This window comes from Ylistrum balloti, unplaced genomic scaffold (genome assembly GCF_031769215.1).
Source record: "Ylistrum balloti isolate Yb309-2 unplaced genomic scaffold, AGI_CSIRO_Ybal_v1 Utg369934, whole genome shotgun sequence".
NCBI lineage: Eukaryota > Metazoa > Mollusca > Bivalvia > Pectinida > Pectinidae > Ylistrum > Ylistrum balloti.
In genome coordinates, this window is record NW_026782045.1 from 1,145,121 (window position 1) to 1,167,456 (window position 22,336).

General features: G+C 34.2%; 1 protein-coding gene across 1 annotated transcript; it reads left to right on the forward strand.

Annotated features, from left to right (window-relative positions):
- The first annotated feature begins 4,443 nt into the window (after positions 1 to 4,443).
- Positions 4,444 to 11,924, forward strand: LOC132547095 (clavesin-2-like). Its single transcript, XM_060210851.1, has 6 exons — positions 4,444 to 4,459; positions 6,167 to 6,361; positions 8,978 to 9,408; positions 10,171 to 10,281; positions 10,890 to 11,071; positions 11,608 to 11,924. Exons 2-6 carry the CDS (start codon positions 6,217 to 6,219, stop codon positions 11,723 to 11,725), a joined length of 987 nt encoding a protein of 328 aa, XP_060066834.1. The 5' UTR covers positions 4,444 to 4,459; positions 6,167 to 6,216; the 3' UTR covers positions 11,726 to 11,924.
- Positions 11,925 to 22,336: the final 10,412 nt, after the last annotated feature.

Genomic DNA, 22,336 nt, shown 5'->3' on the forward strand with positions numbered 1-22,336 from the left:
TATCAATTATAATTTTTTATCGGAAAGAGATCCTAATTTGCGTTTCTTTGAGACTATTCATTAATACATTACTGACAAATCAAACATAAATTTACACTAGAAACGATAAATAATGATGATATTGATCTCAACTAAGATACATATGAACACTTTGTGACTTAAATGTTAATCATTTGATTGGAGGGATTTTAAGGCTAGAATATCGATTTATCGATCGCCCGGTCGGAGATAATCGCGGCTTAACCTTTATTTTTAACTTCTGCAATTTCTTAATTACATTTTCTAAAGCAACATAAAAATTGACTTAAATCCAATATAGCTAAAACTATTTAGATCAATGAGATGTCGCTTCAATTCCAATATCTATAGTCTTCTTCTAAAACTAATATTGTCTAAAATGTATCAGCATCACTAGAATGTTGATAATTTGATATTAATGAAATACCTAGAATGTGATTATTAGCTGTATCTTCCTTTTGAAAGTACTGCATGTCAACAGATCCACTTTCCAGGAAATACGTGTTCTCAAGAACAGTAGAAATAAAATCACAGGTCCCGGTGGATTTGCTGAAGAAGAAAGAATCACATTCTGTGTTCAGGTAACAGAGATAGGCACAGGAAAATGCACTATTGCCAGGAGCTGAATACAACACATTCAAAGTATTTGAAACAGCATGGCCATCGAACACGTGATTACGACGGAACATCTTGTCCGCTGCAGCAAAGGCTGAAACCAAATATAAACAAGTTTTATTATTTTTTAAAATAAAAGCGAGTGTGTTATATCGGATATAAAACAAACAAACAAACCAAGGAGAAATCATCCCAATAAGATTTCTTCTGTAATTGACTTTTCATATATCTCCATTGCCAGATATAGAGGTGTATGTTCCTCGAGTGGCGTGGTGTTGTAAAACATGATGATATGAACCATGGACAGAATACGTAACAGCGAAGAGAGTCGCGGTTCATTTCATCAGCATGAACTTCCTCATGGTAAAGACGAGTTATATTTTGTTTTCAATTGATATATCCTTGCTCAGTTTCATACATGACGGAAAATAAATAACAAGGGTCGGGGAATTGATGTGGGGCGATAAGGGCTCTCATTTTACAATGGCCATGGTAAAATGAAGCATTTCATTTTTTAACTGATAAATTTTTTTCCCGTCAAATAATTCTTTAAATTATAACTATTCATGATTTTAAATACATGAATAACAAAATGTAAAACAGAAAAAACGAAAACAAACAAAAAACCTGTGCGGGATGAGGAAATTCAGGGTGGGGCAGGGTGCCTGACATTATCATAGTTACCCCGATCCATTTTTTAACATATGATTATTTGTAATGCTAACTGTGGGTACTGGTATAACCAATGGTATAAACAATGTTATGATGATTGTATAATCAATCATATTGATGCTCTCTCTGTCTCTCTCTGTCTCTCTCTCTCAACCCCAACCCCTCTCTCTCTCTCTCTGTCTCTCTCTGTCTCTCTCTCTCAACCCCAACCCCTCTCTCTCTCTCTCTCTCTCTCTCTCTCTCTCTCTCTCTCTCTCTCTCTCTCTCCCTCTCCCTCTCTCTCTCTCTCTCTCTCTCTCTCTCTCTCTCTTCTCTTTCTCTCTTCCGCCTCTCCACCCCCTCTCTTTCTCTCTTCTACGCAAAATGTTTGTTTAACATCTTATATATTGTCAATAATTCAAATGGTTCCACTGTTTAATTTTTGATGGAAAAGGACGTTTCTAAGTTGGCGTAATTGTGTCCAATTCCTTTAGAATTTTTCAAATAAAATATGTTTAAACTAAATAACAGAAAAAAAAGAAATGACCGGTATGGGGAAATTCAGAATGGGTCAGGGGGCGTTACTTTGCTATAATTGTGAAGTAAAGCCTTTCACTAATTTCCACACCAATTGAACTTTTTACGTCATATTTTTTTAAAATTATCATGATTCTTTCTTTCAAAACACATAGATAACAAAACATGTCTGGGGTGGGAAAATTTATGTGCGGAACAGGGAGCTCCACTTCATCATGATGGATCCCTGTCTCACCATCAATTTTCCCGTATAATGTATGAAGAATTGTGTTAAAAATCAAGCTAGGAGACAAACATTGAAATGCTTCACATTACCAATGATTTCACTTGATCATACTACACCTACTGCTAGTACAGCTACGGCAAAAAAGTATTCTACTTATCATTAAACTGACTTCTGAAGGGGATTCTTCAAAAACATCTCAGGAATGTAAGATGGAGATAATACTCACCAGATGTCATCATCATCAGTTTTAGAACGGACAACGTGAAGGCAGTCATGGTTAGTCGGTAGGGTATGGTAAAAGATGACACCAATCCTGGAGGCTGACGCACCAGCTAAAGTATGAAAACGTGCAAAGTACTGATAGCTACATACGAGCGCATGAAACTTGCCCAATAAGGTAAAATAACTAGACCAAAGTTTGGCTTGACTCCTGTTGCTTCAGATTCCCATTATTTCTCTGTTACTTTCAATGATACAAACTCAATATTTCACGAGAATGCAGCTTTGATTTACTACAGAGAAAAAAATCAATATATCTATACACAAAGATACACGTTCAGAAGGGAAAGGAGTGATTATGACCTCTGTCTGTCTTGCAGAATTCGATAACATATTTTCCCAGGGTCAGTCTTGGCAGTATACTAAACATGATGATTCCTTATATGAGAGACGAGTAAGAAACTTGTAGCATTGATTTGATCTATCTGGATCACACGTTATAGTATACAAATGGGTCAGTGTGGACAGACAATTAATTACACTATTCCCGATGTTATACAGCTGTTTTGTCCGTCTAGGACACGTCTCGACAATAAGGCCCAAATAAGGAGCATATCGATCGGTAATAGCTAGTAGGCTATGTATCAATTCCGTACGTCTCTGTCGTGCAGAAACTTCCTCAGAACAATCATTCTGATCGAGACATTCATCGTTTACAATTACATAACATCTGTGTATTGTGAAAGGTAATTCTTAAGTCGTCGTGTTTGTCCTTCGTTCCCTTATGTGACAGCCTACACAACAGACAGGTTTTATAACATTCTAATATGTGTTTTTTTATGATAAGTTTTTTCAGTGTATTTTATCTATCCATCGACCAGCATCTTCACCACTCAGCATCATCCCATACCCATCTCTGTATCTTTCATGGTACATATGTACCAATATTGACCACTCTGACGGAGATACGGGTTGCCTGAGATTGGACCGTTGTGGCGCGATGTATGGTCGTCATTCTGTTAGTATTGTTTTTGATTATATGTTGCCACTCTTATTGTCATAACAACGCTTAATGTAATGATTATTACATTAAGCGTTGTTATGACAATAAGAGTGGCAACAATGGTATACCAATGCAATTTCAGCAATATGTTCAGGTGGTGTAAGAAAACGAGGTTCGATCAGGTTTTGTCAGCATTTTTTATATATACATTGATCTTGCAAATATCAATTAAAAGAGACGAGAATTATGGGTGTAAATAATTGCTATTCATATTAAACAGTTAATGTTTTTGTTATGTTAAATGAAACAGATTTTCTTTTCATGTTAACTAAGAGGGTTTTTTATATTTAATTTCAGATGTCTGCAACAGACATATAAACTCACACGTATGATTTCGAGAAATGCAGGTTGATGAAAATGACGAGGGATGTTTTACGGTCGCCATGACGATTTCTTTAGTAAACAATCTATTTTCTGTGTGGAATCGAGTTGAACGTGGTTGATGCTTGTTAGTTTACATTGGTCTCATCTGTGAACGTGACATTACTTATTTTGATTGACCAAGATTTACATGCTAGGTCTCGCCGATGAAGCAGAAGACGCTTACTATTCCGAAACACGTGGCCATATTCTTCTTGCACTTTTTCTTGAGTCTTCGTGTAAATATGCTTTTGTCAGTATTTGCGCCAGTTTTACTGAATTTGAGTTGGGATTATATAAATGATTATATTCACTTGTTGCTATTTTCTTTGTTATGGTTCAAACTATCATTTAAATAAAATCGTTTGTATAGACAAAGTACATATAACGATTAGAATAAAACAAAGATAAGATTCGAAATTATTTCCCCAAAATATCGGGTACGAATTTTGACAAGACACATCTGTCCATTAAAGTGGACAGGATCGAATGCACCTCGATTTACCGGAAGTTACCTATTAACTCTCTGATAGCGTTTAATACTATTTTGTTTCCAACTATAATTATGTAAAATAAATACATTTCGCTATATTATATATAATGTGACCTAATACTATGAATTGGTATCAACATATTAATTAGATTAATATGCTTCGATCGAAGAGAAAAAGAATTACCTAAATCATTACGTGGGCTATCATGGTCTCCATCACTCGGATCAAGCAAAGATGATGAAGGGTAGAGATAGAATCGATGCAGTATTTGTTCAGGTTTTTTCATTTTGCTATTTTTGTTTAGTTTTATCATTTTGCTATCAATGCTTACATCTTTGTTAATGTATTTATCATATTTATTGTGTATTGAAATACTTCAGGTACTGATGCTGGACAAGGTTTGGGTGTATCTGTCTGATTGTAACGTCGTTGCCGATCTCTTGGATCTGTAATCGGGAAAACCCGGATCATTGATGTTTATGAATCATTCGATTTGAAAAATGATGTAATATATGTATTTTACAGTTTCATTTGCATCGATATTGTGTGAAATTACAGTATCTTTTTTTTCATTTTATTTGCGACAACTTAAATTTTTTGCCTATGAGTATATTTGTGTGTTTTGAATTCTCAAATCTTGTTTAATTTAAAGTTATTTATCCAGTAATTGTCTCGCTTTCTGCTAGATTTGTGTACATATAAAGGGATACTCTCAATCATTCCAAATAATTCTGATGTTTAACATTTTTGAAAATTAAAAAAAAAATTATAAATGACAGAATAATTTGGTCTATAAAATGTTCAGCAACCCTCAGACCGACACGAAAAAAGTTGATCTTTAAGATGTTGGGATCATTCAATTAAATGCTGCAGTAGTAATGCATAGCACATTCATTTTCACCTGCCAAAGTAATTAAAGACTAAATCTTCACTTCAATCCAGGTCAACAATAGTGACTAATACCCTGACATTTTGTAAAAGACGCGGAAGCTAATTAGATATGAATACTACAGGACAGTGCAGTTACTGTTGGCTAAAAACACCCAAACTGTAGTGGCAAGAGAACTTAATTTCCTCAAAAATAAAATATCTTGTCTTTAAAGCCAGCTTACACTGACAAGTACAACTGCCGACCACCCTCAAACAAGCAAACCGAAGATTACAATGGTTGTATCAGCTGCATTAGTAACTCCTTTCTATGTAACAAGATTTAAGGCTTCATCTTGATCAACAGGATTTGCATATGTGATATGCAGTGTTTCATTTGTATTCAGTAAAGATTGTAGAGCTCCGAGATGATAAACTTTGAGATTTCCTAAGTGTCAACCCAAGACTCTAAATACCAAAACTAGTGGAATTTGTTAGGTGCCAGTGTAAACGAACAAGGAAAAAAACATGATTGCCAAACATTCTGATAGGAATTAAAGCCAAGGAAGACCTTCTTCTTTACAAGTACAATTGCATTTATATACATTGATATACTTTAACAAGAAAATTACAAGTATCGTTTGTAGAAATGATACTTAAAAAGTAATTTATCGTAACTGGATGAACATATTTAATCCAGATAGGATATACATACTGCAGTGATCAATTTACAGTTTATTTTCATCTTTTTTAAACACAATGGGACTTTAACAGCTAAACACAATTATGGGTCCCACAACATAAAATTTAAGTATTTCCAAAAATTCAACAAGTCCTGTCAAAATCTATGAGAACTGGACTTGTGACTTGCATGTAAGTTTACTACTATATATTAGTGTAATTTATTTGTTGTAATAGAGGTTCTGTTTATAGTTTAGAGTCTGCATGGCTGAAGGTCCTTGTTCAGAGCCCTCCATCATGTTTGCCTTAATTTTCAATTACCAACTACGTTTCACCAAAATAATAAAACTAATGAATTTTAAAATGCCATAATATTTCCAGAGTTGATGGAGGAATTTCATTCACCTTATAAATGATTTTTACTTTCGTTGTTAGATTCTGAAGGTCAGGATGATGACCATGTGACAGGTTTAGATGACGTTCTCATGACAGCACATATGGCAGAGTACGGATGGGGACTCTCTGAGGAACTCGTCAGAAAGGCCCGCACTGAACTCAATGAGGATCCTGAGAAATTTGCCGAGTTCATCACAGCAGTTACTGATCAAATTGTCACAAGGCCAGATATAAGTAAGTGTACATCGACATCAGTTAGCACATTCTCAATATTTTTTATCCTATAGCAAGCTTTAACAAATAGTCTATTTGTTGAATAATTTTGAAGCTTGATGACTATCAGGCGATGGATTGTATCATGTGTTAGGATTACTATAAAAATATCCCAGGTACATATCTTAAGGGGATCAGGATATTAATCTAAAGTCTAAACTTCAAAATGTTTCTGTTTGATTTTTAGGACTGATCAAAGAAGCAAAATGGCTGACAAGCTGACATTTTGAATTTTGACCAAAACATTTGTTATTGCTTTTTCTTTAAATCTACTGGACGGAGCTTTCTCAGATTTAATATGTAGGTTTCCATTGGTTCCTAGATGTGCCATTTCTGTTTTAGAACATGGCAGAAAAAGTAAATGGTTGAGATATCTATAGGCTGCCACAGTGGATTGTCATAATGAATGCTTGTCATAACATTTCTTGAAAAGTACAGGATGGATCTCTCTTAAAATTCAGGTGTAGATTCCCATTGGTACCTTGTTGTGCCCTTTTGATTTTAGGACTGATCAGAAAAACAAAATGACTGACATCTTAGATTGTCAGTGAATGATTATTATTGCTATTTCTTAGAGGCATTTTCAAATCACATTTAATTACAGCAAAAACAGTGGAAAGAAGAGAAAAAGATGAACTTTTAAAGAACAAAGATTTTAATAATGTCAGGTGCCAAAATCTCTCTTGGATCTCTTATTATTAAGTTCTAATTCATCATTTCCAGCAAACATAAGTCCTCTTGACTGAAACTTTTCCTGAGTAACTGTTCCTGAGTAACTTTTCCTGAGTGACTTTTCCTAAGTGAGTGACTTTTCCTGAGTGACGTTTCATGCATGACTTTTCCTGAGTGACTTTTCCTGGGTGACTTTTCATGCATGACTTTTCCTGAGTGACTTTTCCTGGGTGACTTTTCCTGAGTGACTTTTCCTGAGTGACTTTTCCTGAGTGACTTTTCATGCATGACTTTTCCTGAGTGACTTTTCATGCATGACTTTTCCTGAGTGACTTTTCATGCATGACTTTTCCTGAGTGACTTTTCCTGGGTGACTTTTCATGCATGACTTTTCCTGAGTGACGTTTCCTGAGTGACATTTCCTGAGTGACTTTTCCTGCATATCTTTTCCTGAGTGACTTTTCCTGGGTGACTTTTCCTGAGTGACTTTTCCTGAGTGACTTTTCCTGAGTGCCTTTTCCTGCATGACTTTTCCTGTGTGACTTTTCCTGAGTGCCTTTTCCTGCATAACTTTTCCTGAGTGACTTTTCCTGCATGACATTTCCTGAGTGCCTTTTCCTGTGTGACTTTTCCTGAGTGACTTTTCCTTAGTGACTTTTCCTGAGTGTCTTTTCCTGAGTGCCTTTTCCGGAGTGCCTTTTCCTGCATGACTTTTCCTGTGTGACTTTTCCTGAGTGCCTTTTCCTGAGTGACTTTTCCTGTGTGACTTTTCCTGAGTGACTTTCCCTGAGTAACTGTTCCTGCATGACTTTTCCTGTGTGACTTTTCCTGAGTGACGTTTCCTGGGTGACTTTTCCCGCCTGACTTTTCCCGAGTGACTGTTCTTGTGTGATTGTTCGTGAGTGACTTTTCCTGCATTACTTTTCCTGAGTTACTATTCCTGCATGACTTTTCCTGAGTGACTTTTCCTGTGTGACTTTTCCTGAGTGACATTTCCTGCATTACTTTTCCCGCCTGACTTTTCCTGGCTGACTTTTCCTGAGTTGACTTTTCCTGGGTGACGTTTCCTGGGTGACTTTTCCCGCGTGACTTTTCCTGAGTGACTTTTCCTGAGTGACTTTTCCCGAGTGACTTTTCCCGAGTGACTTTTCCTGAGTGACGTTTCCTGGGTGACTTTTCCTGCCTGATTTTTCCCGAGTGACTGTTCTTGTGTGATTGTTCATGAGTGACTTTTCCTGCATTACTTTTCCTGAGTTACTATTCCTGCGTGACTTTTCCTGAGTTTTCCTGAGTGACTTTCCAGAGTGACTTTTCCTGAGTGACTTTTCCCGAGTGACTGTTCTTGTGTGATTGTTCGTGAGTGACTTTTCCTGCATTACTTTTCCTGAGTTACTATTCCTGCGTGACTTTTCCTGAGTTTTCCTGAGTGACTTTTCCAGAGTGACTTTTCCGGAGTGACTTTTCCCGAGTGACTGTTCTTGTGTGATTGTTCGTGAGTGACTTTTCCTGCATGACTTTTCCTAAAGCTTCAAGAAAGAAATGGTTATTGTGGAGCTTTTGTGAAGCAAAAGCTCAAATGACACACTTTGTAAAGTACGACAGCTAACCAAGGCAATTCATGCACTACCTGAAATTCACTGTGTACATCAGATTCCATGCCTAACACCTACCTACACTTGTAATCAAGCACTAAGTGACCCCAGAAATCCTGTACCATCTATAGATATAACCTTTATCTCTGATGTAAATCATCATGGTAAAATGTCCGGGTTGCTGGTAGGGGGATAAGTAAGGTCCTAGGAGCCACGCAAGACAAGATGAATTCTCCAATTTCTTAATTTAATTTTCAAAACATGATTCACATCCTGCAACATAGAATGATTTATTTTATTTTCCTACTTTCAGCTTTCCTGAGAACAGACGAAGCATTTGTGACAAGATTTCTTCGAGCACGGAAGTACGACACATTTGAGGCATTTAAGCTGTATGCCCGTTATTTTGAATTTCGCCAGGACAACACCAATCTTTTTAAGAAATTTCAAGCATCAGAGCCTGGAATTAAGGATGCCTTGTACGATGGTCTGCCAGGAGTCTTGCCAAACCTTGATCACTATGGACGTAAAATTATTGTTCTGTATTCCGCAAATTGGGACAATAATCGGTATGGTTTGGCATCTATATATCGAGCAATACTACTGACTCTAGAAAAGTTGATTGATGATGATGAAGCTCAAATCAATGGGTTTGTGGTTATTGTCGACTGGAGTCAGTTTACGTTTAAACAGTCAACATGGCTTAGTCCAAAAGTTCTCAAGTTGATGATCGAGGGGCTACAGGTAATTGTGTTACTTTTATATGTAAATAGATCTAAAAACGGTCTCTTTTACAAGTCATGTACCAATGAAACAGGGCATGGGGACAGACTATAGTATTCCTCTCTGTCTGTCTGTTCCGGCATCAAATGAATATTTCAGCACTCTGGCAGCTTCATTCCTTCAGGGATTCTCAGCAAACTTCATTTACATATTAGACATCAAAATGTCTGGGACAAGTTCAAGTTCAGGGTTGATGGGTCAAGGTCAAGGTCACTAATACTATTTTTAGAAAATCATTGTCAGTGCTCTAGTAGATTCATGCCTTTAGGTATTATCATCAAACATCACGCAATTATAAAATAGCATGTGATCTTAATCAAGTTCAAGGTCAGGGTTGATGGATCAAGGTCACTTTTACTATTTTTATTTCTAGCTTGTGAAGGCCAGTAGGGGCCTGGTTTACTTACCCTGCCTGGTTTACCTACTTACCATAATATGAAAACAAATCAAGGCCAGATTTATACCTAAGTACTTATGTACTGACTATGTAACTATGATTTATACCTAAGTACTTATGTACTGACTATATGTACCTATGATTTAAATTCAGGTGACTTAATTGGATGGGTTTTTTTAGACAAAGGCTTGAAAGACATTTATTTTACATAGATATTAATTCAAGATGGAACGTTTCTTTAAAGTGATATTTTCAATTATTTGTTTGAAATCTTTGAAATCTCTCAAATTTTCAGCTGAATTATCTCTTAACTGATACATTTGTAGGACTGTTTTCCGGCACGGTTTGGAGCAATACACTTTGTCAATCAGCCATGGTACATTGAAGCTGTCTTTAAGATGCTTAAACCCTTCCTAAAGGAGAAAAGTAAAGATAAGGTAATGTATATACAGATTCAATCAACAAGGACAATATATTGATCATCCAAACATTTGTGTAATTCAGATTCACAACATGCTAATTCTTGTCACCATTAAAAGGATATAAATGATGGATACAACAATATCATATTCAGTATACACATCTTTTCGATCCTTTGTTGACTTTATTTTTCATTTTCATCTTTAAAGGCAAATCATGGCTACAGCATCATACTTGATAGATTCTTCATTGTAAAAGATCACAATTACATCTTTCTTACTTTGTGTTGGATTTTATGTTTGTCCTCCAGTAGGCCCTGATGCCTATCACATAACCTCTCACTCAGGGGGTGGGCTTATTACAGGACAGTCACAAAGAAATCATTGCTAACTCTTCCAAATATTGATTTGTTTATTACCAAACAAGAATGTATTGTTAGATAAGTGTAGTATAATCATCATCATTACGTTTTAAAATTTCCCACCAACCTACGATATCTAAATGGCTGTTACATTATAAGATTTAATTAAATTAGCTATTTATGTACAACATACAATGTACTTAATTACTAGATACACATTTCATTGGGGAAATACAAAAGGATTGTACTTATACCTAATTACAGATCCATATGCACGGTATAAACTTGGGCACACTTCACGTTCATATCCACAAGGAGGTTTTGCCAGCGGAGCTTGGTGGCACACTACCGCCATACAACAACTTGGTCTGGGCTAAAGAGCTGATTGGAGACGAGAGCTTTAGCTTTGGTGATAAACAGATCTACTGGCCCGGCCATTGTTCTAAGTTAGTTGATGCATTATATTACAAGTATAAACATTCTAATTGATTGACGGGGTAGACAATGGTGGTGTGTCTACAATGTTCACCAAAGAAAACGAAATGATATGATGGAAACTCTATTTTATTCACTCATGTAAAGGCAGTTTTTTCAGTGTTAATTTTATGAACTGACTTTTTGACTCAATTTTCTTTTTTGAATTTGTTAATTTTAGTTAATTATGTAAAACTCATAAATTCAACAGAGTTTGCATGAAAGTTGACTCTGTAGCCTTTAGAAGATTAGAAATTGAAAAGGACCTCACTTATTTTCAAGATTTTTTTTCAGGCGATACCGAAGGGACCCTTTTAATCTGAAAAGGACCTCGTTTATATAAAACCCAGCACAAACTTTTTATAATATATACATGTCTGGTAAATTAACTTTTTTTTTAATATCCAGTTAAGAATGTTGTGCAAAATAATGGTAAGTCGTAAGAAATCAAAGTTTTTGAATCGGCTGGAGCTTTGCTTAAATTTTTTTCTTTTTTTTTTTCTTTCAGGTCTCGTGCTGTACGGTCTGAATCATTCCCCATTGACCACTTCTCCAGCCATGCTGACCATGGATCAGGAGATGAAACAGGTACACACCTGGATGAAGAGTTCTTCCTTATAGAATAGTCAGTGATAACCCTCATACAACAAACTCTAAACAAATAGCCGTTATTAAGTATAAGATATAGTAGGTAATTTCATAAGGTGGGTACTTTTTGGCATTGTTTTACAAATTTGAGAGAAAAATGAAAAAAAAATCTTTGACGATTTTCCCTTCTGAATTCATACTTTATCAGGGGTACTGTAACATTTTAACAAAACTTAAACAGACAATATGTCTAATACAGTGTACTTAAATAAAAAGAAAATTCAGAAATTAAAGTTAGATGATGCATCAGAAGATGCAAGACAAAGAATTACAAAATATTGAGTTGAAATAATAAACAAATTAAACAAATAAGAGAGTAACACAAAAAATTCCTCAGTAGTTTTTTCCCCTGGCTGTTGTCACTATGCTTCTTGCTATGGGCAGGCCTTGATAAAAGGCTAATTATAGCTGATAAATAGCCTGTACATTCCGAAAATGTAGACATTAACGGTATAATGAGAAAAAATACTTTTTCCCCCCATAATACTCTTACTGCTACATAGTGTTTTTTGTTCTTTGTAATTAGATGTACAGTAGGGTGCTGATTTTAGCTTATTTGTGATTTTGGGTTTTTTTTTAAGAAATTATACTGAACTGAAAAAAAAAATCATTTTTAAACGGTGTCTATATAAGCCATAATCAACCGACTTTTAAGCCATAGATATCGTATGAAACATCCTGTATCAAAGTGCTTCCCTGGGATAAGATGATGATTATTTCCCTTCTTCAAAAGAAAGACAAATGCTGCACAGGTTATTAGATTTACATACAAATACATGTATTTACTGTTTCATCCATATTCATTATATTGCTTTAGAGCTTGCATGATGACAGAACACACTTTTTCCTGTTGTTTCAATTTGCTGCCTGCTGGAGGAAGCTTGCAGTCGGTATGTTACATACAAGAAACAGGTTTTAACCTATTTCCATGTACTGGTAAACAATTTACTTGATCATCATATGTTCTTAATGTGTACATGCAAACAGTAGTCTATCATGTTGTGCTGTCATGCCATCTGCAAACAGTACTCCTATCATGTTGTGCTGTCATGCCATCTACAAACAGTACTATCATGTTGTGCTGTCATGCCATCTACAAACAGTACTCCTCTCATGTTGTGCTGTCATGCCATCTACAAACAGTACTATCATGTCATGCTGTCATGCCATCTACAAACAGTACTCCTCTCATGTTGTGCTGTCATGCCATCTACAAACAGTACTATCATGTCATGCTGTCATGCCATCTACAAACAGTACTCCTATCATGTTGTGCTGTCATGCCATCTACAAACAGTACTCCTCCCATGTTGTGCTGTCATGCCATCTACAAACAGTACTATCATGTTGTGCTGTCATGCCATCTACAAACAGTACTCCTATCATGTCGTGCTGTCATGCCATCTGCAAACAGTACTCCTATCATGTTGTGCTGTGCCATCTACAAACATTACTCCTATCATATTGTGATGTCATGCCATCTGCATACAGTACTCCTATCATGTCGTGCTGCCATGCCATCTGCAAACAGTACTCCTATCATGTCAAGCTGTCATGCCATCTACAAACAGTACTCCTATCATGTTGTGATGTCATGCCATCTTCAAACAGTACTCCTATCATATTGTGATGTCATGCCATCTGCATACAGTACTCCTATCATGTCGTGCTGCCATGCCATCTGCAAACAGTACTCCTATCATGTTGTGCTGTCATGCCATCTGCAAACAGTACTCCTATCATGTCGAGCTGTCATGCCATTTGCAAACAGTTCCTTTCATGTTGTGATGTCATACCATCTTCAAACAGTACTCCTACCATGTTGTGCTGTCATGCCATCTGCAAACAGTACTCCTATCATGTTGTGCTGTCATGCCATCTGCAAACAGTACTCCTATCATGTCGTGCTGTCATGCCATCTTCAAACAGTACTCCTATCATGTCGTGCTGTCATGCCATCTTCAAACAGTACTCCTATCATGTTGTGCTGTCATGCCATCTTCAAACAATAAGACTGTGCTTTACGAAGTATGTTAAAAGTTTCATCCACACAGCAGTGTTCATCGACATCCACAAAGAAGTTTAGTCTGCATTTCTAATTGCACAGAGAAAATAATTGCCTTTCAGAATACATTTTTATAAAAGAAAGTCTACAGAAAATCTGTCTTTGAAAACGTAGATTAGACAAAATCACAGCCAACAGTAGATGGTAGATATATATAGGACCCGAAGTTGTAAACATTTGTGCTATGAAATTGAACATTTTGTGAGGAATAGTTAAAACTGGTAGACTTCTTCATCAGTGAAATGTAATTCTACGAAGAACATACTTTAAAGATCACAGCTTTGTGACATGGTAGAAAACACGTCTGAAGTGATTTTCAGTGCTTCATTGTTTAGGTTTAGAAATTTTCTATGGACCAGGAGGTGGAGCTCAGAATCTTTTTGATTACTCAAGCTATACTTTTATTTGTTCTTCGTATTGTGATATGTTTAGGATCTCGTTTTAACATATGATTCCCAGGAACTTTAGGAGGTCTATTGATTAATTCTATGATCTTTCACATTTTACTTTTAAGTTGACTCTTTGAGACACATTCTAATGGCTACTGATAAACACAATAATATCTTATCTCTTGTATGGAAAGATTTCATGCTTTAAAACCACCAGAACATTTCCCATGATGCATCAGGTTGTCAGAGCGCACACCATGATATATATATTAAAGATTCAGATGTGGAGGAGTGTAAAATAATCAATTTCACTTTTTCTTGACTTCTTGGGTTTACATTATGATAATCCAGTGAAAATTGATTTGTAGAATATCTAGAGTATTAGTGGATTGTGTGAATCTACTTATCCTCATATTCAAGTGCCAATAACTTATTATTTTGTTTTTTAAAAAAAAAAAAAATGAAAATTTAGTCCTACAAAAATCAAGTCCCTAAAAGCCTACAAAAGTCGAGTCCCAGAAACATAAATTATTTGACAGTATTAGATCTGAACTACAATGTTGCCGGAGTATATATTGGTTTGTTATACAGGTTTTATTTGCAATCTGATTAATACACAGATTACAATTTACCTGTACACTATGTTATGAAGATCTGGTGATGGCGGGTGAGGGCTCGCATTCATATGACCTCAATGCTTACAATCCAGCAAGACTTTTTCAGCCATTCAAAAATTGTATCTCATATATGCCTTTTTGGCAGCATATGCAAACTGGAGGATAAAGGTGACGTGATGGAACAGGCAACAGTATGAACTTTTGAAAGTTTTGCTTCATTTCTTATAAAAGTTATAATAACAGAAAATGAGAATGTATTTATAATCCAGTAAAAACACCCTTTTTTTCTGCAAGACGGCTTGCAATGGGGGCAGCCATCTTGGTATGGTTCTGATTAAGGACACTTATTCGTTATTTATATGTTAACAACCAACAACGAAAAGAGCTGAAGAGAAACAGGCTTTGACGAGGCTTTGCCAGTCACGTCTTGATTGGTTTGTTTAAAGGTTATCTGAAGGTGACACAGATTACCAGCCATCGTCAGATCTTTATAATGTAGTATATAATGACATGTTTTATTTGCAGACAAATCAATATTTATATTGTAGAAACAAATAGTACATCTTGCATAGATATATGATTTTATCAAGTCATTGATTTGTTTATTATCCAGAAATACCAACACATAATTCAGTTGTTATTCCTGTGAGGTAGTATGTAGTGTGTTTGATATATTTGTTTCTAGTCTCCTTTTGTATTTTTTGAAAGATAATAATGATTTTTCATGCCGTGTCAAGATTTATAAAATGGGTAGAGTAAATGGTACCTTAAATAGATTAATCAGATTAAGGCAGAAAGAAAACAGTTAAACACTTAAAAATGTGTTATTTTTTATCAGCCGTTAAAATGTCTGAAAAAATCTTTTAGTGAAATATTCATTGAGCTTGTAAAAAATACCCAATCCGATTTTTATTTCAAAGTAAAAAATCACAGGAGATATTTGCTTTCTTTTTTAGTGCAATCGTGTTCAGAATTTTATAGTCTCCGAACATGTAATATTCTGTCAACATATATATATATATATATTGGTGACAAATTTCCAGTAATATAAACCTAGACTATTAGAGCTACAAGTCACCAGAACGTCATCAAGGATACACAAGGGGTTGTATATTTATGTTATTTGAATATGATTTTGAATAGCAGCACAATATGTGTAAAACTGTGATTCAAAACAATAGTACATCTAAGTCCCATATGCCCACTTTTTTAATGATATGTAATTGGTGTTTGACATGTATACACATGTTTTGTGATGTTGTTATACCTTAAATCTTATTTATTGTTTTTGCAATACAATTGCATTAGTTTTTATGGCGGAAATAAATGTTTGTGTTTTATAGAAAATGATTTAAATTCATTTTGCTGTGATTAATTTTTATCCAGGCTAGGGAGAATCAATCTATAAATGGTATCTAATGAGGATAATTTCAATTAAATATGATATTTAAGTAAATTGTAAAAGACTAGTAAGTTATTTATGAGTTAAAAATTTACATATTAGCCATAGAAAACAGGACACTTGCTAATTTCATAATTATTCTTGTTAAATATGAAACACTTAGAAATGAACTACAGTAGTCAGACATGAAATTCTAGTCAAGTTAGGAGATTCATGTCAAATTAGAGGCAAATGTTAGACACTGTTATGTTTTGAAAGCGTAGTCATTTTTAAGTTAAATGTGAGATGCTGGTCAATGAATTTATACCTGGTAGATAATTGATTTTGAGATGCAAATGTGATTAGAATGATTTTCCTGTCAAATGATTGTGAGATTCTAGTCGATCCTGAAATGCTCTTTTCTTCACTTAAGAGATTTATACTTGAAGTTATACCAGGCATATCTGTTGAATGTGATATTCCAGTCAGCGATATACTCTCCTCTGTATTAATATGAGTTGTTCAGCAGTGAAACAATATAATTTGGTTTACATATTATTGTCCCATTTAAAGTTTTTTCAGACATTAATGATCAGATTTTGTTTTTTAAGCCGTATACTACACCCAGACCTCCATCGCTGTCATATTTATGTATCTTGTATACAATATAAGTAACAAGAATGTTTACTTGATCGCAGTTATTTTGGTTTGGTAAGCAAATCAGAAAACTGTTTTTATCATGCTTTGCTTGTGTATGTTGTTTTACATGCTTATTTTGAGTAATAAGGTTGAAAACCGAATCTGTTTATATTTCGTCTTGGTAGTGTTTGTACATACATGTATGTTTTTTTTATTGTATATGTGATGTACACAAGGTGTATGTAATCACGTTAAATATACCTAGCATCGTACGAAATAAAATGTCATTTCTCATTTTTTCATAACAGTGACTGAAACAATAAAAAATTTGAAAAAAAAATTCTCATCACTTCGGGAGAAACGAAAGGTACGATCACAGTGGTAAATAGCCGATGATGTGGAGTTATGTTTCACAGGTGATGGATAGTACAGATACATACATAGCAATATCGTAATACTCTATCACATAACAGGATAGCATCACACTTTGATATATATCCTACCAGCCACTGTGGATAAGCACTGTATCTAGCTTCTGTTATCAGCTTATTAAAATATACCTAGGTGCTTACATAATTTATATTCTAAGTGATGGTGGATATTCTAATGAAGGTAATACACTTACATATTACCTTGATAGTTATTGTGTTCAAAGCTTTGATTTTATAGTTCAATATCAGTCAGATTTTGAATTATTTTGTAGAAATTTTTGTTGGGTTAATCTGGAGTTTTTTAACTTTATTTTTATGATGTATTTTCTTACACTTTTGTCTTTTACATATTTACTCATTCATAATCTGCAACATGTTTTGACAAACTGCTTTAATAAAATAAAGAAGATATAATGATATAACATAATGATATTTCCATTCTATAATTCTAATGAGGTTTTAAAGAAGCCAAAACTATGCTTAAGTAAATGTGTGCAAATAATAATAAAACATTTAAAAACCTTTTAATCAGGTAATGGACTAAAGTAATCGTGGAAACATTCTTATCGAAATACTTTTTTCAATGTGAAAAATAACTACATTTTCCTTCAAATCACGAAAAAGAAAACTTTGTGTACATTTTATTTGTTGTTATTTATAGATATGTTTTTTCTAGATATAAGGATGGTCTTTGTCTCTGTTTTTCTAGATATAAGGATGGTCTTTGTCTCTGTTTTTCTAGATATAAGGATGGTCTTTGTCTCTGTTTTTCTAGATATAAGGATGGTCTTTGTCTCTGTTTTTCTAGATATAAGGATGGTCTTTGTCTCTGTTTTTCTAGATATAAGGATGGTCTTTGCCTCTGGTTTTCTAGATATAAGGATGGTCTTTGCCTCTGTTTTTCTAGATATAAGGATGGTCTTTGCCTCTGGTTTTCTAGATATAAGGATGGTCTTTGCCTCTGGTTTTCTAGATATAAGGATGGTCTTTGCCTCTGTTTTTCTAGATATAAGGATGGTCTTTGCCTCAGTTTTTCTAGATATAAGGATGGTCTTTGTCTCTGTTTTTCTAGATATAAGGATAGTCTTTGCCTCTGTTATAGAATTCACATTTTTTCTGTTAAGACAGATGAATCATCTTTATGACACAAGAATAAGGAAACTTCTTAAAACTTTAAGTATCACCTTTAGGCAGCAAACATTTGTCTAAAGGTTGGTTGTGTGGTGTTCAATACAGCTAGCACATGGGAAAGTCATTTTTCCAGAAAATGAATGCATAAAGATATTGACATTGATAAACTTCTGCTAGAATAAATTTCAATACATTGAATCCTATATGTAGAAAAATTATTGAAGTATAGTCATAAAAATTCATATAGTGATAAGATAATAAATATTTCAACTATATCAGGCATCAAATCATTCATATTCTGGGGGGGGGGTGGGTTATTTTCATGTTAATATGCACAGAAAGTCAATCTCAAAATTCAATGTCATTGTGATCATTTGTTTGAAAATAACTCTGGCTGGCATCTATGATAACTTTGTTATCGATACCATAGTCTTGAAGAGTCCATGCGTCTAATTGCTCGTCATTCGCGAATTTTAATGACTTTTTTATTATCTAATGGTTATTTTGTGCAATATATTTCCATACACCGCAAAAAGCTCTTGATGCCAACATACTGGTTCAGATTTAGGGGATGGACTTATTATGGAGAATAAGATAATGGATAGAAAGGCTTATTAAAAATGTGGATTTCTTGCCGGATAAATATGGTACTTTTGTACTTTAGATAGATATTATTTAGTTTGGAAACGTCAATCAATAAAATTATAAAATGTTTTTTTATTTTCACTGCATCTATTGAAACCTGTACTCTGACATGTACACATTTTAATACTAGATAGAGTTGTAGGTAGAGGGAAATCATATAAATAACGGGACAAGTCTTCCATTCTTAACTGCACTATCATAATATATAGGTAGAGTCTGACTGTCTGTCTCCTTGTCATAATAAGTTATCTGTGTACAAATATCATGTCTGTTAACATATATTATTTCCAATTGTGCATTGTGATATGTGTTAGATGTTCTGCGGTAAATCAAAATGTTTTGCCTATTCACTCAATTTAATCTTTGTTTTCAGTGCGTTTTTTTTTCGATGAGTCCTATATGATGTATACTTTTATATATTGTTATATATCTTTACAGTATGACAACACTTTAATCTCCCTTTGTGTTCACTACATTGATTAGTCCAATGTTGGGTTGTACTGGTGGTTATTGTTTTTTTATATCTTTATTTATTTTATTGTTTTTTTTTAAATAGTTATTGCTGTATTGATGTACTTTTCTTGTGATATAACAGTATAGAAGATTTATTAATACTCAATATTGTGTTCAGTTCAAGTTTGTAGTATATACCCAACTAAACTTGCTTTCTCCATTTTTTATACTATTTTGAATATTCAACAGTTTTTTTTTTAAAAAATCCTTCCTAAATTGAATTACAATCGATTATCTAAACGTATCCAAGGTGAACACAAACATATCAGTCTCGCAGTTGATAAAAAGTCTATTTATTGAAAATGAAAATGACCACATGATTGTAGTAAATATCAATTTTATTGTAAGGACCAAAGTGCTTTGAATCATTCAAGTCATATCTTCGTATTTTTCCAGGAAAATTTATTCGGTTTCATAAATATATTTAATGAGTATGAAAATATTAGGATCATTAAATTAACCAAGAAAAATGGAGAAACCATGTGAAGTGGGAAATACCTTTGTGATCAAGTAATGATTGTATTTGAAATAAAAGAAAAAAGATACTTGATTGTCTTGTTTGTTTTATTCAATATGATAAAAAGAAAATCTGACATTACTTATTGGGATTGACCTAGTTTTACATGGCGGGTGTCGTCTATGAAGCAGAAGACGCTTGCCCTTCCGGAACGGATGGATTTTCTTTTGTTTATAATTTGTCATAGTTGATCAAGAATATCATTTTTCCATACATTGTGTCATCAGGTAGTTCTAAGTTGATTACGTCATCAATATCCACTAAGTCTAGCAAGTTTTCTTTCAGAATACTTAATGATCTGCGTTTTTTTTTCCACACAAATAAGAAATAGCGGAGGGGTCTGTAGTGATAGTTACAGCTCACGATTTTTTATTAGAAGTTAAGATTTTAACACAAATCATGTTTAATTAAACTGACTGCACCAATCTTATGAGCACATATAACATTATATATGGAATCCAGTGTAAAATATAAGACAATTGATTGGTAAGATGATAGGAAAACCTTATCCTTCTGTAACACCTGGTCTTTTATTGGTCTCCGTGGACATTTTTCGTTTTTTCATATTTTGTTTTCGACTTTGGATTTTGTTAACGTGTGTGACTTTGTATTATTATAAAGACGAGAGTTACTGACATTTCAGTGACAATTTATCAAGATATAAAGCACATGCTGATAGGTAACAGTCATACTGCTAAATCGTCTAGACTCGTCAGTGATAATAGGGGCACTCTTAAGCATGACAATATAGAGGGCGGGTTAGCTAAATACAATATCGGACGAAACAAGTGTTCGGAAAAAATATATGGTTATTATCAAGGATTGATGAAAAGATGATGGTCACTGGTAATGAAATTCATACAATGGTTATGCTGTATTCTGGTCGTCTATCGGCGGAATGCATTCAGTTTTGTACACACGACACAAATGGATTATTAAACGGCTCCAGATGTCGTGTTGACTAGTTAGGACCGGATAATTTGGTTAGCATTCCCAATAGGAAATTGTTTATTTACATTTTGGGATCCGGAATTTCAAATGAATGTGACTTCTATTCTATAAATATACCCTATGTAGAAACATCATGTATATACATATACAATATTTGTTTCGTCGTCAAAATTGTAATGTGTACAGCGGTTTATAAAAAAATGTAAAAAAATTGATTTCATTTCATCTAGCAATCGCTATGACATGTTTTAATTAACACTAACACACATAAACTAATTTTGGCAGCACTTTTGTTTATTCTGTTTAAACGACTCTATTACATTTTGATCGATCCTTTGTGAATGGAAAATGACAAAATAATGTGATGTTGATTTTCCATTTTTGTCCTGAACGACACTGTGTATGCACCTTAAATATAATTATTATCACTACGCCGCCGTACATTGTAGTAGCGTGACTAAGTCTGTGTACAGCTGAACAATATATGTCATTATATAGCGCGGAAAAGGTCGAAAGGGCGGCCAAGGTGTATATTTATGTAAATTTGAAAGTCAATAAACTATCACCTCCAGGATCGTTTCCGATATTTTAGTAAGAGGCATGTGCCAACAATATCAATATGATATAAACACACCTAAATGTTTTTCCAAGCGTTTCCTTGGGACTATCACATGGAGAGAATTTTACATATCTGATTCACTTCAGCTCGTTGATGATTTATATTTTGCTATAGATATATATGTACATTTCTTAGAGTTTTGAAATATGACGAATTATCCCAAGCAAGATTTTGTTTTATTTTTCGTGTTTTTTTTTTTTTTTTTTGTTTTGTTTTGTTTTGTTTTTTTTTTGGGGGGGGGGGGGGTTATCGGTTTTGTTTTTTCCCAATTCAAAGCTTCAAACAATTCAAACAAACAGTATCGCAGTATGGAAATAATCATTTCGTTTCTATGTAATAGTTCACCTTCACTTTTCCGTTAATACAGAATATTAAGGTTACAATGAAATACCATGTAATATGCATACGAAGTGAAACTAAACCTCGTTTTCATATCAGCTATAGGGAATTTAACATAACGTTACATAAGTTCTGTCTTTACGAGGCAGGTGTCGTCGATAAAGTAGAATATTCATTACCCTACTGAAAAGTTCCCGTTATTAATATTTTATTCTACAGTGCCCTTAAATGTCGGATTTCTGTCAAAGCAATAATTCGAAAACTCAACTGCCGTGTCTTTAAAGGGAAATAGCGTTGGGAAAAAAAATAGGAAAATACAGCTTCGAAGTAAGAAGAAGAATGTATCTTAGCA